General features: G+C 45.5%; 1 protein-coding gene across 3 annotated transcripts in view; it reads left to right on the plus strand.

The window, feature by feature from the left end:
* Positions 1 to 13133, plus strand: part of LOC119175664 (putative sodium/potassium/calcium exchanger CG1090) — a 130499-nt gene extending 117366 nt beyond the window's left edge. For all 3 annotated transcript variants that reach the window (XM_075881841.1, XM_075881843.1, XM_075881842.1), the window contains one exon: positions 12137 to 13133. In XM_075881841.1, the coding sequence (XP_075737956.1) occupies positions 12137 to 12336 (200 nt within the window). In that variant the 3' untranslated portion in view covers positions 12337 to 13133. The remainder of the gene's footprint in view (positions 1 to 12136) is intronic.
* Positions 13134 to 14649: the final 1516 nt, after the last annotated feature.

The following is a 14649-nucleotide window of genomic DNA, read 5'->3' on the forward strand; positions in this document are numbered from 1 at the left end:
TTCTGTCGACGACTTAGACCGAGAAAAGACTGCCTTCATCACACCGGACGGCCTTTATCAGTTCAAGGTTATGCCTTTTGGGCTGTGCAACGCCCCGGCAACGTTCGAACGCATGATGGACTCTCTTCTTCGTGGTTATAAATGGTCCATCTGTCTTTGCTACCTCGACGATGTGATTGTTTTTTCCCCAACATTTGAAACTCACTTAACTCGTTTGTCGACCATTTTAGCCGTTTTTCGTCGAGCAGGACTCCAGCTGAACTCGAAAAAGTGCAATTTCGGCCGACAACAAATCACGATCCTTGGTCATCTTGTAAGTGCTGCTGGCGTCCGACCTGACCCTGACAAGATTAGCGCTGTCAAGAATTTCCCTCTGCCTTCTTCAACCAAAGATGTTCGGAGTTTTGTGGGCTTATGCTCGTACTTCCGCCGCTTTATACGCGATTTCGCTACAATTGCACGACCACTAACTGATCTTCTCAAAAAGAACGTGCCCTTCTCGTGGGGCCAAGACCAAGCAGCTGCGTTTTCCACGCTGATCGACCTGCTCATTTCACCACCAATACTGGCTCACTTTGACCCGTCTGCGACGACTGAAGTACGCACAGACGCCAGTGCTCACGGAATCGGCGCCGTCCTCGCTCAACACCAGGGAGGCCAAACGCGTGTTATTGCGTATGCCAGCCGCCTTCTCTCCACATCTGAGCGAAACTATTCGATAACAGAGCGCGAGTGTCTTGCGTTGGTCTGGGCTGTAGCGAAATTTCGCCCCTACTTGTATGGCCGCGAGTTTTCAGTTATTACGGACCACCACGCTCTGTGTTGGCTGTCGTCGCTCAAGGACCCAACTGGTCGCCTAGGTCGCTGGGCTCTACGTCTCCAGGAGTATAACTTCGACGTAATTTATAAGTCGGGCAGGTTGCACCAAGATGCTGATTGTCTCTCGCGTTATCCGGTGGACCCTGCTAGCCTCGCTGTCCATGAAGGCGATTCTTGTGTGCTCGCCATATCTGATTTGCACGACATCGGCACAGAGCAGCGCCGGGACGCAACCCTCAAGAAGGTCATTCAGCGAGTATCTTCAGGACATTCCGACCCTTCTCTCCGTCAATATGTCCTTCGCAACGACATTCTGTATCGTCGCAACATGAAGTCTGATGGCCCGGAATATTTGTTAGTTATTCCCCAACACATGCGTGCCACTATTCTTCAACATCTGCATGACGCACCGACGGCGGGACACCTGGGTTTTTCACGCACCTATCACCGCGTGCGGCAACGGTTCTTTTGGCCTGGCATGTATAAATTTGTGCGCCGTTATGTCGCTGCTTGCGAGCGCTGCCAGCGTCGGAAACGTCCTGCTCTCCGTCCGGCTGGCCTGCTCCAACCTATCGACATTCCCCCGGAACCATTCTTCCGCATCGGCCTCGACTTGCTCGGACCTTTCCCGACGTCCGTGTCAGGCAACAAGTGGATCGCTGTCGCAACCGACTATGCGACCAGATACGCGATAACTCGTGCATTGCCAACTAGCTGCGCTACAGACGTCGCAGACTTTCTCCTAAATGACGTCATTCTGCGGCATGGAGCTCCGCGCCAGCTTTTGACGGATCGGGGCCGCTGCTTCCTCGCAAAAGTTATCGACGAAATCCTCCGGAGCTGCTCTACCGAACATCACCTTACTACTGCCTACCATCCCCAGACTAACGGTCTCACGGAGCGTCTCAACCGAACTCTTACAGACATGTTGTCTATGTACGTCTCTGCTGACCACCGTGACTGGGACGCAATGCTCCCCTACGTTACATTTGCATATAATTCGTCAAGACATGACACCGCCGGCTACTCTCCATTCTTTCTTTTGTACGGCTGCAACCCTGCGTTGCCATTCGACACACTCCTTCCTTCTGCTACTATCCAACCAACGGTGTATGCGCAGGACGCTGCTTCTCGAGCCCGCGTCGCTCGCCAAATCGCGCACACTCGGCTCAGTGCTTCTCAGGCCGCACAAAAAGTCCGCTACGATGACTCGCACCGCGACGTTGACTACCCTGATGACTCTCTTGTCCTACTCTGGACGCCGTATCGACGTGAAGGTTTGTGCGAGAAGCTCCTCCCACGATACACAGGACCCTACAAAGTTCTCCGCAAGGTCACCGACGTCGACTACCTCATCACTCCCGTTCAACCGCACTCATCCTCTGCTACACCATCTACTGATGTTGTTCATGTGTCGCGCCTAAAGCCCTACTATACTGCCAGTCCTGATTGACTTAGGGGCGCCGTGACGGCGCTTTGTTCGCCGGGGGTGATATTACGAGGCAGTGGGCATGGCTCTACCGTCGTGGACAACAGTTCGATGAAAAAGAAGTGGACTCGCCGCGCGAGAGACTGGCAGCTCTGAAGCGTCACTTTGGCATGTAAATATAGGAAATACGCTCATTCCTCTCTTCCGTGTGTTTGCGAGCTCCGTAACAATATTGTTTTACCAGGAACATTATCGATTCTGTTTTCGTCATTCATGTGCAGCTTGAGACGAGCAGAAAGCGAAAGCAAGCAGCGGTAGAGCGCGTGAAGCAACCGCATAATCATGTAGGCTCGCGGCGGCGGGCATCGGAGAGTGGACGGACGGACGGACGGACGGACGGACCGACCGACCGACCGACCGACCCGGCTGTGCCCTTTAGATCGGGTGGTGGCTCACCCCACCTAGCCATAAAGTAAAGTACTATGTGTTGAAGGATTGAATTTCACTCGCGCCTTGATTGTAGCCACCAATCAGTTAGCCTCCTCCTGGTTATTTCTTTAAAGTCTATTTTGCTTTCACTGTCCCTAAATCCCATTGCTTTCAAAAATTCCTCGCCATTATCGTGGACTACAGGGTGGAGCCCTTCACAGAATATTATCAAATATTCAGCCGTTTCCTCCCCTCTCCACAAGCACTACATAACGTGTCTGTGCCTTCGTATTGTGCTCGGTGCGTCTTGGTCCACAATACTCCCGTTCTTGCCTCGAATAGCAAAGAACTGCCTTGAGAGTTATCGTAGATATTTCCTTTTGCAATTTTCTGCTTGATGGTTGGGTAGGTCTCCAGCGATGATTTAGTAAGCATTCCAATCTTCCAAATGTCCCTCTCTGTTTCCTTCTCCTTCTCTGTTTCCTTCACTAACCAATGTTTCCTTTTGGCTTGGTATTCTGCTGTTGTCTAAATACTTGCCTGACAATTTTAGAGTTCGCTTCCCTCATTTAGTATCAATATTCTTCATGTATATCTGGCTGAAAACTTTCCTAACCCAACGCAATCCTCTCCCATTTTTCTCAATCGCTCCTCAAATCTTATCCTGATGCTAGCTTCCCTGCACTCTTACGATGATCATCCCATGTCACCCTGTACCCCCTGATTTGGGGTATTTCCGTGTGCTTTCAAAGAACGTCTACCTATGCCGCGTTGTTTAACTTTCAATCTTGCTTAAACCTCTGATCTTATGCACAAGACCGCATTGCCGAACGTCGAACCCGGGACCACGACACATTTCCAAATACCTCTCACAACGTAATACCTACTGTAGTTCCACAGTGCCCTATTTTTCATTACAACTGCATTCCTGTTAACCTTAGTAATTACGTATATTTCGTGCTTCCTTAAGTACTCAGCCCCAGTATTTATCCATACGCCCAAATATTTGTATTTATCCAATATTTCTAGCGTGACTTCTTGTAGTATCTTAAGTAGTATCCTATGCTCACTGCCCTCGTTATCATTCAAACTCACGATTGCCTATTTTTCTCTACAGAAATTGAAATTTAACCTATTTCGCTCATTACCGTAGATGTCTATCAATCCCTGCAGATTTTCCATGTTGTCTCAGGTGAAAATATTCAAACTAGGAACAACTGAGACCAGTTCAAGTCGTTTATGGTCATATTCCAAGTGGGGACCAGTTGCCAGTGGCTTCCAACTGGTACCTGTTGGCAGCTGATCACCACTGGTAATTTGATCAGAAACCGTTTCAACTGGTCCCAGTTGAGATCCACTGACAACTGGTCCCCACTGGGAATTTGACCGTAAACCACTTTAACTGGTCCCAATTGTTTCCAGTTGCCAGTGGACCTCTGCGGTTCATATAGACAAGGAAGCTTGGCGTGTAAATTGGACTTTATTTATTAGAAACTTACGTTAAGTGTACAGGGCCTGTGAAACATCTTGATTGCTTCTTTAGATAGGTGGCAGACGCTCGCTATTTCATAGATCTCGTGCATACGGAACCATCTGAAATAAATATTCACTCTGTTAGCGAAATTGTTATTACTACTTTACGCATACAATACTACGAGAACTTAAATTTCATTTTACTAGAAAATCATAAAGCTGATATTGCTATCAACCGAAACACAAGTACTATAGTCGCAATTATGGATGGTTCTTGTAAGCAGAAGCTGTGGCTCTTAACTCGCACCACTTAATACCTGACTCGATTGATGACTATACCATTGTGAGATATTTTTGTGAAGCAATCATAAATGAGGTTCTGCTCAATTGCGCCTCTCAACATGCGATCGCAGTTATCTACAAATCTTTCTACCATCCAATCAACAACGTTTGTAAATAAATGGGCATACCTTTATTATGTCAGTAAAAGGTACAGATACACCACAGTATAATTGACAACCTTGCTCAGCAATTATTAGGACATTTATTTCGTGTCACGTATAATTCGAAATCCTAATTCCCTCGAGAATTCTCATAAATATCACTGTACAATAATTTAACACTATCTATAGAGATCACGTCTTGAGCTATTTCAATTTTTATACCATCGAGCTGATCTCCGCGGCAAAAAAAAAAAAAAAAGAAAGGCATTGGACAGGAAATCCGAAGCTCACATACACACAACAGGTTTGGGGATATTTATATAACCGAGCAAATACGTGCCCTTTTCTAGTACTTCGGAGAGAGCTACAAGCCTGCACGAGTATACTTTATAGTCATTTAGCATGCTGTTCAATACAAGTATTGCGCAATCGACACTCATATTTTATCAGGCTCCAAAACAAATGGCCGCGAACCTGCAGAGTCTAAAGCATTGTTTACAAGGCAATGTTCCATCATCTCCACTCTCAAAACACTCTGCGCTGCACTCTGTTCGGAAGTATTGCACCTGTGCAGCACACAAGGCTGTCAAGCAGGCATGCTCGCTGCGAGATAATTCGGCAATATTACAGCCTTCATGACGTCAATTGGTACCACTTCGCCAGCGCATTGTCACCGCTATGGACGTAAAAATATTGGGAACAGCTCAATATTGTTGAAATTACTGAAGCTAAAACAAGCGTACGTTTGAATGCAATGTGTTTGCGCACTTGTGCAACTGAATACTCCGCGATATTATTTTACTAGAGTCGTTGACGCTAAAGCAACGCACAGACGAGGAAAAAAATAAATATAATCAATTCGCAAATCATGAGACACCCATTTTCTTATCGTCCTATATGCCCTACTAGGCTGGTGGTCCGGTACACTTCCGTGTGCGTTGACAAAAAAAAAAAAAAAAAAAACGAAACAACTTGGATAAAGCTCATTTGTTAAGGTGCAACAATTCTACGTCATACACAATCGAGTTGAACTTTTTTTCGCCTTTTTCTTTGGAGAAGCGTACAAGCAGAACATGTCGCACTTCCAGTTAGAACACGAACTGGGGCCAGTGGAACCACTTGCAACTGGGACCAACTGTTCCCAGTTGATTCCCAGCTGAAACCAGTTGACTAACAACTAGGACCTGTTCATCCCAGTTATAGCCCGTTGAAACCATTTAGATTCTCAGTTACATATTTTCACCCGCGGTCGGTTATTATTACTATATCATCTGCCTACACCAATGCTGGTGATGATGACTGTTCGACGCGTTTTTCTTGCTTGGCAAAAGAGAGGCTGAAGCTGAGTTGGCTCCCCTCTAATTTGGCTTCTAGTTCCTGAAGATACAGCATAAATAATAACAAAGAAGACAAGGGACAGCCCTGTCGAAGTCCGCGTTGTGTTTCTATAGCTTGGGATACCTATTCTTGCCATTTTATAACTACCTTGTTACTTTAATAGATATACTTTACAAGAATTTTTATTCCATCTTTCTCATCTGGTGTGTCCACTATTCCCCCCAAGTCTTCTTGAATTACACTATCGTCCTATCGTAAGCTCTCTTGATATCTAGAAATGCCAACCACAGGGGCCTTCTTCAAGGGATCAAAGGCGCCACCAGACGGATACTCGAACAGGCGAACAGGAAAGTAGTTTGCCTAAGTTCCGTCAGGCGGCGCCACCATGCAAATTACAATGTATTGGGACACGTTATTGACATAAACGTCGTCGCTACTGTATGCCACTCGAGCCTCACGCTAACTTTGTGAACTGAGCAGGCGTTGTTGACGTTTGTCAGCATCCCGATAATGTATTGGCACTTATGGGGAATATTGAATGCGGTGTGTCTCCGTGACACAGGAGACCGGGCAGAGTGTCCATATGTTTATCCGAAACGCACAATACGAACGAGAAATTTTGGCTATCATAAAAGGCAAAATGCCGAATTCACTTTCCTACGCTATACGGCAATTAACGCTTGCGGTTTTCAACAAGTGGTGGCTTCAATATTTCATGCGTCCAACTCCAACGCGTGTGTTGATTTTTCTTCACTCGGTGTTTTAAAAATGAATTATGGAGTTAATAATTTCTAGAGTTTTACGTGATTATTGTGAGGCTGGCTCAGGGCAAAACTGGGGAAATTTAGACGACCTGGTGTTCTTTGGTACGTTCTCACCTTGCACCTATAGAGGTTTGGTCTCCATGCAAGTGGGATCACCGCGGCTGGCGTCAAACCACGCCTTCCGTGTTGACAGCTAAGCTGTGTGACCATTTCATAACAGCGACAGACAAAATTACGCAGTTGAGCATCCTCACCCACACCCAGAATATAAAACCCGCAGAAGTGAGAGACCCAATCTGAATTAATTTTTTACTCCTTAAAATTCATTGTTGCATGTTTATATACGCGAACATTTTGCGCATTGTCCTTGCTGAATAGCGGCAGCATCTAATTACCAACAGCTCAGTGACACGTGAGCCATCCCGACAAATAAAAATTGAGTTCAGTTTATCAAGCCGATGAAATAACGAGCTGATCATGTGGTCAGCAAGACTTAGAAGTGTGGCAGCTTGGGCTAGTTGGTATGGCATGACGATAGTTATAACGCGAGAACAAAACGACGGCACAGAGACAAGAAGGTCCTTCTTGTCTCTGTGTCGTCGTTTTGTTCTCGCGCTATAACGATCGTCAGCAAGACGTTTGGGTAGATTCTCGGCAAGCTTCGTGGTACGTGACAGCCCTCATACAACTCTCCATGACGGTAAATTGATCCTTTCTACCTTTGAAAACGTGTTCCGTGTTGGTAGCTCTACGAGACCGCCACGAACGAACAATGTTAAATACAATTTCCCCATAAAAGCGTGTAGCGATATAATATATATCGTTGATTCCGCCGAGGACTGAAGAATGGAAATATAATAACTAAACTAAAACGAAGACGTCAATGTTTCTGATCATATTTATGTTTTTTGGTGGATGAAACGCTGTTGCTGTCATAAAGCGACAGCTATAAGAAAACAAAGCTGTGGAATAAATTACGTAATGTGTCCGACGCTTTAGAATTGCGTAATGCTAAGTAAACTGAGTGTTATCTTCAGGTGGGATGCAGGTAGCGTAGTTGAAAGCGCAGCACCGTTGGACTACGCTGTATGCCGTGAGACCTCCGATGAAGCAGAACCTATGTTGTCCAGCTTGTCGCACTAGAAGGCACATCGTTGTAGACTTGTAAACTGCTTTCAAGGCACGCACGTGCAACCGGACTCTTGCGATACATGAGAAAACCGCCAAAAAGACTCAGTGTCTAACCCACTAATCAGAAAAGCAAGGACTACGTACTGTGCTCGGTTGCTGATCCAATGGCCGTAGGTTGGATCCCGGTCGGGGAGGTCGCACTTCGATGGAGACGAAAGGCCGTAGAGACACGTGTAGACTGTACGATTTGAGGGCATGTTAAATAATCCACCAGACCATCCAAATATCCAGAGCCCTCCACTATGGCGTCTCTCGTAATCACATCCTGGTTTCGGAATTCGAAACCCCAGATATTTTAAATATTTGAAAAGAGAAATTACGGATAATTGAGTGCTTCATCAAGGCTAAAATCTCAAGTGCCCCATAAGGCGCTGGCCTTGAGAGACCTAGCGTGTGATGCAGGAACTCCCGTGAAAAACTAATGCGTGGATATAACCGCAATCCAACCGAACAAGTAAGTGTGGCAGTCATCATGGCAGTCCGCCGGTGTTCTTCCCCAGAGCTGCAGGCCAGCAGTGTTTGCAAAAACTGCGGGACCCTTAAGCTTTGCCTTCAAGAGTTCAACGCCATAGCGATATCCCGTCTCTAGTGCCTATTTCAAACACTTAGTGCATAAAATCTGTTGGAACTTGCCATGCACCCACTACGTAGCTTTAGGGGAATAGGCGAAGTAACGTGTATGCCTTTTGTGTTGGGCAACCAGCTTAAAACATTGAAGTGATTGTGATAATCACATGTTCTGACGCCCTATGGCGTTGTACGTTTGCACCACGCATTATTACTGCGATAGTTCATGGTGTACTGTGAAGCATGCACACAGGACGCGTGTGTTTGTGAAGCATGACAGTTACATTCACTGCATATCCAAGCAGAGGAAGTTGTGTGCGCTGCATTCTTAAGCAGCAGCGGAGTTGCATCGCGCAAGGCACCGCATAAGAATCTACTAAGTATTACCTTCCCTTCGTTGTGCCGTTCATTGTACTCTAATCTTTCAGGCCACGGCGTGTTGAAATGAGTGCAAAAAATGTACATTCCACCGAAATCGAGGACATCCTTCGGTAAACTCCACACTGAAACATTGTCGGTAAAAACATGGTTAAAGAGAACAGGTATTTTTGTTCCATCTGTTAACTGCCGTCAATGAAATGGGCCAGAAACGATGGAGCATTGCTTTGTTAGCTGCAAAAATGCCATTCTTATTTGGTAGGTACTTCAGTGCACATTGAAAAAATCTTTCGTCGTGAATTCTCACTACATACGTTATTTTCTACTAGCATCGCTTGATGAAGTGCCATATGTTTATCTTCATGGGAATCCACAGCTTATGGAAGACGCGTATGCAGGACGCAATGCGTAACCCACCACCTTTTCAAGCTCACAATTCATTCAAATGCCTATTCACCTCAAAGACATTTACGACGAGCTAGAATTTAGAGCGGACTGGCACTACATCTTGGTGAGGTGCTCCGCCTCAGCCCTGTCTTGTTTGTGTAACACGGTGCGAAGAACTCTTGATTTGAAGAACTCACGCTGTGTTAGCCATTGTGTGTTTATTAGCAACGCTTGAGCGCTTATTGTCGCCTTGTGATTGTAGTTTTGTTTGCTTCATTTTGTCTTCATAACGCTAATTCTGTATTAAATATCATAAAAAAGATAAACAGAAGCACGACTGTGTGGTAGAACATCCGCTTGCCACGCAAATGACGCGGGTTCGATGCCTCTTAGGACCAAAACGACCCAGATTCGATTCTCATTCTGACCCAAGATTTTTTTATTGCTTATTTTACTCGCATCGTTCTCGATTTTTTTGTCACGCATAAAATTATTTTTTGCTCAAAACCAACGACACTGGCGCCGCTGTCGGAATTTCTGCGAAACGAGCTCTTTAACGCTGTCGCGTTAACAGCTGCGGAGAAAGACCCTTTACAGGCGTCGCGTCGGGTGAGGAGTGACGTTAACAGATTGAATTCTGCTGGGCACCATGGAACTGTGTGACGAGTGAGTCGTGTGACATCTATTGCACAGGGCTCAACCATACTTAATCGTCAGCCTAAAGACACTGTGCAGCTGTATAGGTGCCGAGGAGCGTTGTGCGTACACACTTGAAGAATACAAAAGAAATGCATACGAGAAATGTTTCTTGGCCATTCACTCATTTATCTTGCGTGAGTTGAGCCAGGCCTTCTTGTGTTGGGAAACTTGAACACCCGCTGAGTTTGTTTTTTATGCTAACTTTCTTTTGGCCTTCCAAGTACGGCCGTTTCTATCTAGCCAGCTACGTCTGCACAATCTTGTGGTTGTCTCTTTAACGTGGTCCAAAATTGGCATGGGAGAGCGTGAGTGGCGAGCACAGGTCATACATGAATAACGCTGCTACGCAGTCGTCATGAAACCATTCATATCTGGCACATACGCGACTAACACATAGGTGGCTCGCAGTGTGTATCAACCAATTGACAGCGAAATGAGATTGGGAATGTCAACGTACGTAACAGCATTACGGAGCGCACAATCGAGTGAAATCACAAATTTAGCCGGAATCGAATACCGGCTGTTATCTACACGGCAGTCAAGCTACTACGAGAGATAACAGAGTTATGTGGGGACAACACCAATCATGGGTGCAGTGTTGGTTATATGCTTTTGTTTCTATACAGTATACATAGACACCACCTGTTACGGTGAAGCGTTGCTCAAGTACTCCGCAAATTCGGACTATGTATGAGCTATAACATTACACGCCGCTGTAGTCAACATACCTGGGAATATGTGCACAACCACTGAACTTTCGCGATCACGTAGATCATGACTCCAAGCAAAAAGCCCGGCATAAGCGACATCTACTGCTGCTTTTTTCCTTGTCATAAATGAAATGGCAGCATAGACTTAATATGCCACTGGCATTTCCACACGACTCGCATTTGAAACACTCGAAGTAAAACTACCGATACGGCTTAATCAAATCAGCGAAACTTATAAATAAAGTAAAGAAACTTGAAACGATTCCTGACACTAAATTCAGAAGCTCGAGATGCTATCAAACAACACAAGTGTTGTTTGATAGCCCTGTACGAGAGGCCACTTCTGACTAATTATTAGTAATGAGCGTTACCTAAAGATATTTGAATTTAGTTTAAAAAATAAGGGCGATTCCCAGCGAGTATCCAGGTTCAATCAACAATTTCTGTGGTTTGACTTAAACAGGGGCCCCCTCTTGACATTGAAGAGGTCAAACAAGTATTGTCGGCGTCAGAGAACATTTGGGGGTGCGCACAATTCTCCAGCTGGCACCCAGCCATTACTATTGCTTTTCACCCTACTTGCTCTGTTAGCTGCTCAAAAGGTAGTTGGTCTCTTGGCTGCTTACTCCAGGAATGCTTTTTATTTTTTCTGAGGGGAACAAGCTCAAAACACCCACTTTGCTGCATTCTTCACCACCCGTGGTTCCCACTATCACTCTATTTGAAAACGGCGCGTTTAGCGTCTCTGAAACTTGAGCGCGCGTAGTCTCAGGGGCTGCCCGCAATGAGGCGCTAGTTTCTTTTGGTATGGGAAGTGGAGGAAACGGCTGAACATTTGATAATGGTCTGCAAAGGGCTCCACCCTATAATCCAAGATAACGGCGCCAAATTTTTCAGAACATTGGGGCTTGGAGACAGTGAAGGCAAAGTAGACTTTAAACGAGTAGAAATAACCAGGAGGAGGCTAACTGATTGGTAGTGACAATCAAAGCGCGAGTGAAACTCAACCCTTCAACACATAGTAATAGTACTTAACTTCATGCCTAGGTGGCGTGAGCCGCCGCCCAATCTATAGGGCACAGCCGGATACATTCATCCATGCACATCCATGTAGGCGGATGTTTCAAACTCACGCAAAATCATTTTGAATTAACGACACTACCATTATTTATATAATATGTTAGAGCATATGAGACTCGATTTCGGCACTGAAAGACGCAAAGCTAAAAGTTACCTTTAAAAACATCGCAAAGGAAGCTTTCACTGACTTGGGTCCTGTAATTTTTTTAGTAGTAGCACGCACGTCACAAGAAGACAGTTGCAGTAAGGTGCTCCCATTTTGCCTAGCTGCTTGTTTTTGAGTCTGTAAGCATAAAATAAATGAGGAAGAAGTCGCTTGGCCCAACTGCATGCATTGCGTTCGCATTAACTGCTCAGCTTAGGTCCTACATTAACAAAATGATTCTTGGAAGATTGCCTTGTACGAGATGCATATACACGATTTCGCAGGGTTGGCCTACTCTACAGCCTGTCTTCTGTCAACCATTGTCTTTCTACTGGTGCTCACACATTTCAACAAGTGGCGGATGAACAAGATCTACGGTGCCATCCTGATGGGCTGGTACCTGGCGTTTATGGTGATAGCCTCCCTCCACGAACTGAACGTGTTGGGATACGTCAATCCTCCTTCCTGCGATAGTGATTACTGAGTGACAGCGTCACTGCGTGAGATACTGCAATGCACTAATGTTGAATTCCAATGGCAGATCCAGATCAAGTTTTTCTGCTCTGAGCGCAGCAATCACATTCCTATGGCAAATCAAAAACATGAATTGTGTGCTCCAATGTCAGATTAAGAGCAACCGCAGATCACGGATTGCTTGGTAGAGCAAAAATTCTTGCTCCGCCGAAATAGGCGGATTTGACCGGAAGTTAAAGTGACGTATTCTGTGCGCCCGCCTTTCATCCCATCACCCATGGATGTCCGAAAAACGCTTTGCACTCCCTCACACCCTTTCTTGCTCTCTCGCTAGATTTCCGCTCACCAACAAGTCCCGTCGAGACGCGCGCTTTCCAATCGCAGATTTGGCGAGAACAATCCCGCTCGGATCTGCGGGCTCCATTCGCAATCCAGCCCAGCGCTCACGATCTGCCATTGGAATTCAACATAAAGCTGCTACATGTTCGTGCCTACCATGACTGGTGCATGTCATGACATTCACTGTGCTATAATGGCCCACGAGGTGCCTGACGGATGGAAGCGCGCCGCTGGAGAAGTCCGAAGCGACGCTCTATAGCACTGAGTGGGTAAATCAAGTGCATCTATTTACATGTCGTAATGATGTCACCCAACTGGCTTGCCCAAATAAAAGTTTATTTTCTGTCCTAATTATTCTAATACAGTGTCAGCTTTGACTGTGTGATGGAGAGGTTCTTATTTCTGCTGCTCCTATTCTTACTGTAGTGAACCACGGAGTAAATAAAACGATCCATTGCTGTACCTATACCTTAATGGCTGTGCGTATACATTCAGAGAAAGTGGTTGAACGACCAGCAAGCTTCTACGTGGTCCTGTACAAAGCTTCTTTTGGAAATGCATCACGCATGCTTGAGTACATTAAGCGCTTCTCTTCTACACATGACGAGGACGTAAAGGTTGCTTGTGCGCTGAACCGAATGCGAAGCATCATATCAACTCAAAAGAAGTACTTGTTGCAATCAATTGGTTGTCCTGAACAGCAAAGACTCTCTGGAAGTTGCTGGTAGCATTTCGGTAGCGTGGCAAAAAGGGCGTAGCTTCGTAAAATATGTAACATTTTAAAATAGAAACCACGTGATTCACGTGTGTTCAGATATTCTGAAAATCCACGTGCTGTATAATTCGTTACTGCAATTTTACGCATATGTTCATGTGGGTTTTTGCTGTACAAAACGAGTTGTCGATTTTCCTAACCTACTTTTTTGTCATGTATATATGATTTTTGGCGCCCGATTTCCAATTCACCTATTTCGCTAATCCTCTATGTGGTTTTTCCTTTTTGTGTCTCGGTTCTAGAGATCTTTTTATCTACCAATAGAGTAAACGCCTTTCGCATGTGTGCCCGGTTTACAACCTTTTATGTACTGTCTGTACGTTCTCGATCTCAGCACTTTCCGTTCTGTCACACCGTTGTGCACGTAGTTCACGTTGAGCCGACAAGGAGCGCCTGCAGCCCTGAGTAGCGCTGAGTACGATAATTCTCGGGGTAGTTATCTCCTGTTCGAGGCCAGAACATGAGTATTGCGACCAAGACATACCGAACCAAATATGAAGGCACAGGCAGGGCATGTAGTGCATGTGGAGAGGAGGAGGGAACGAATGAACATTTGATAATGTTTTGTAAAGGGCTCCACCCTATGGTCCAAGATAATGGCGCCAAACTATTCTAACCATTGGGGTTTAGGGACATTGAAGGCAAAATTGACTTTAAATGGGTATAAATAATCAGGAGGAGGTGAACTGATTGGTGGATATAATCAAGGTGTGAGTGAAATTCAATCCTTAAACATATAGCGATAGTACTTAACTTGATGGCTAGGTGGCGTGAGCCACCACCCGATCTAAAGGGCACAGCCGCCGCCGGATGCATCCATCCAGTGCAGACGACGTGTAGTCTCGCCGCTTACGTTGCGATCTTCGCAAGAAGCATAAATATCTTCGACGTAAAGTGAAAATGCACTGTTTTATCAATCTCAGACAACCTTTCCATCAATAGTAAGCATGAATGTGAGTAAAAATGCAATATTTAGGTAGACATAGGTGTATGAATGCCAAATGTGCATCTCGTATTCTGTGCGCGCCCTGTGTGGTATTCACACCAAGCTGGTGCTTCAAGAATATAAAACCTTAGTTCCACAACGTTTCATAGGTGAACCCACAATACTTGCAGCTTCCTCACTTATTGAAAAAAAAAGCTATAAGAGAGCGACATGAGAGCAATACTCGATGGTTCTTTACTTTAGCCCTCTGGTGGCATTATGGT

Source organism: Rhipicephalus microplus, chromosome X (genome assembly GCF_043290135.1).
Source record: "Rhipicephalus microplus isolate Deutch F79 chromosome X, USDA_Rmic, whole genome shotgun sequence".
Classification (NCBI taxonomy): Eukaryota; Metazoa; Arthropoda; class Arachnida; order Ixodida; family Ixodidae; genus Rhipicephalus; species Rhipicephalus microplus.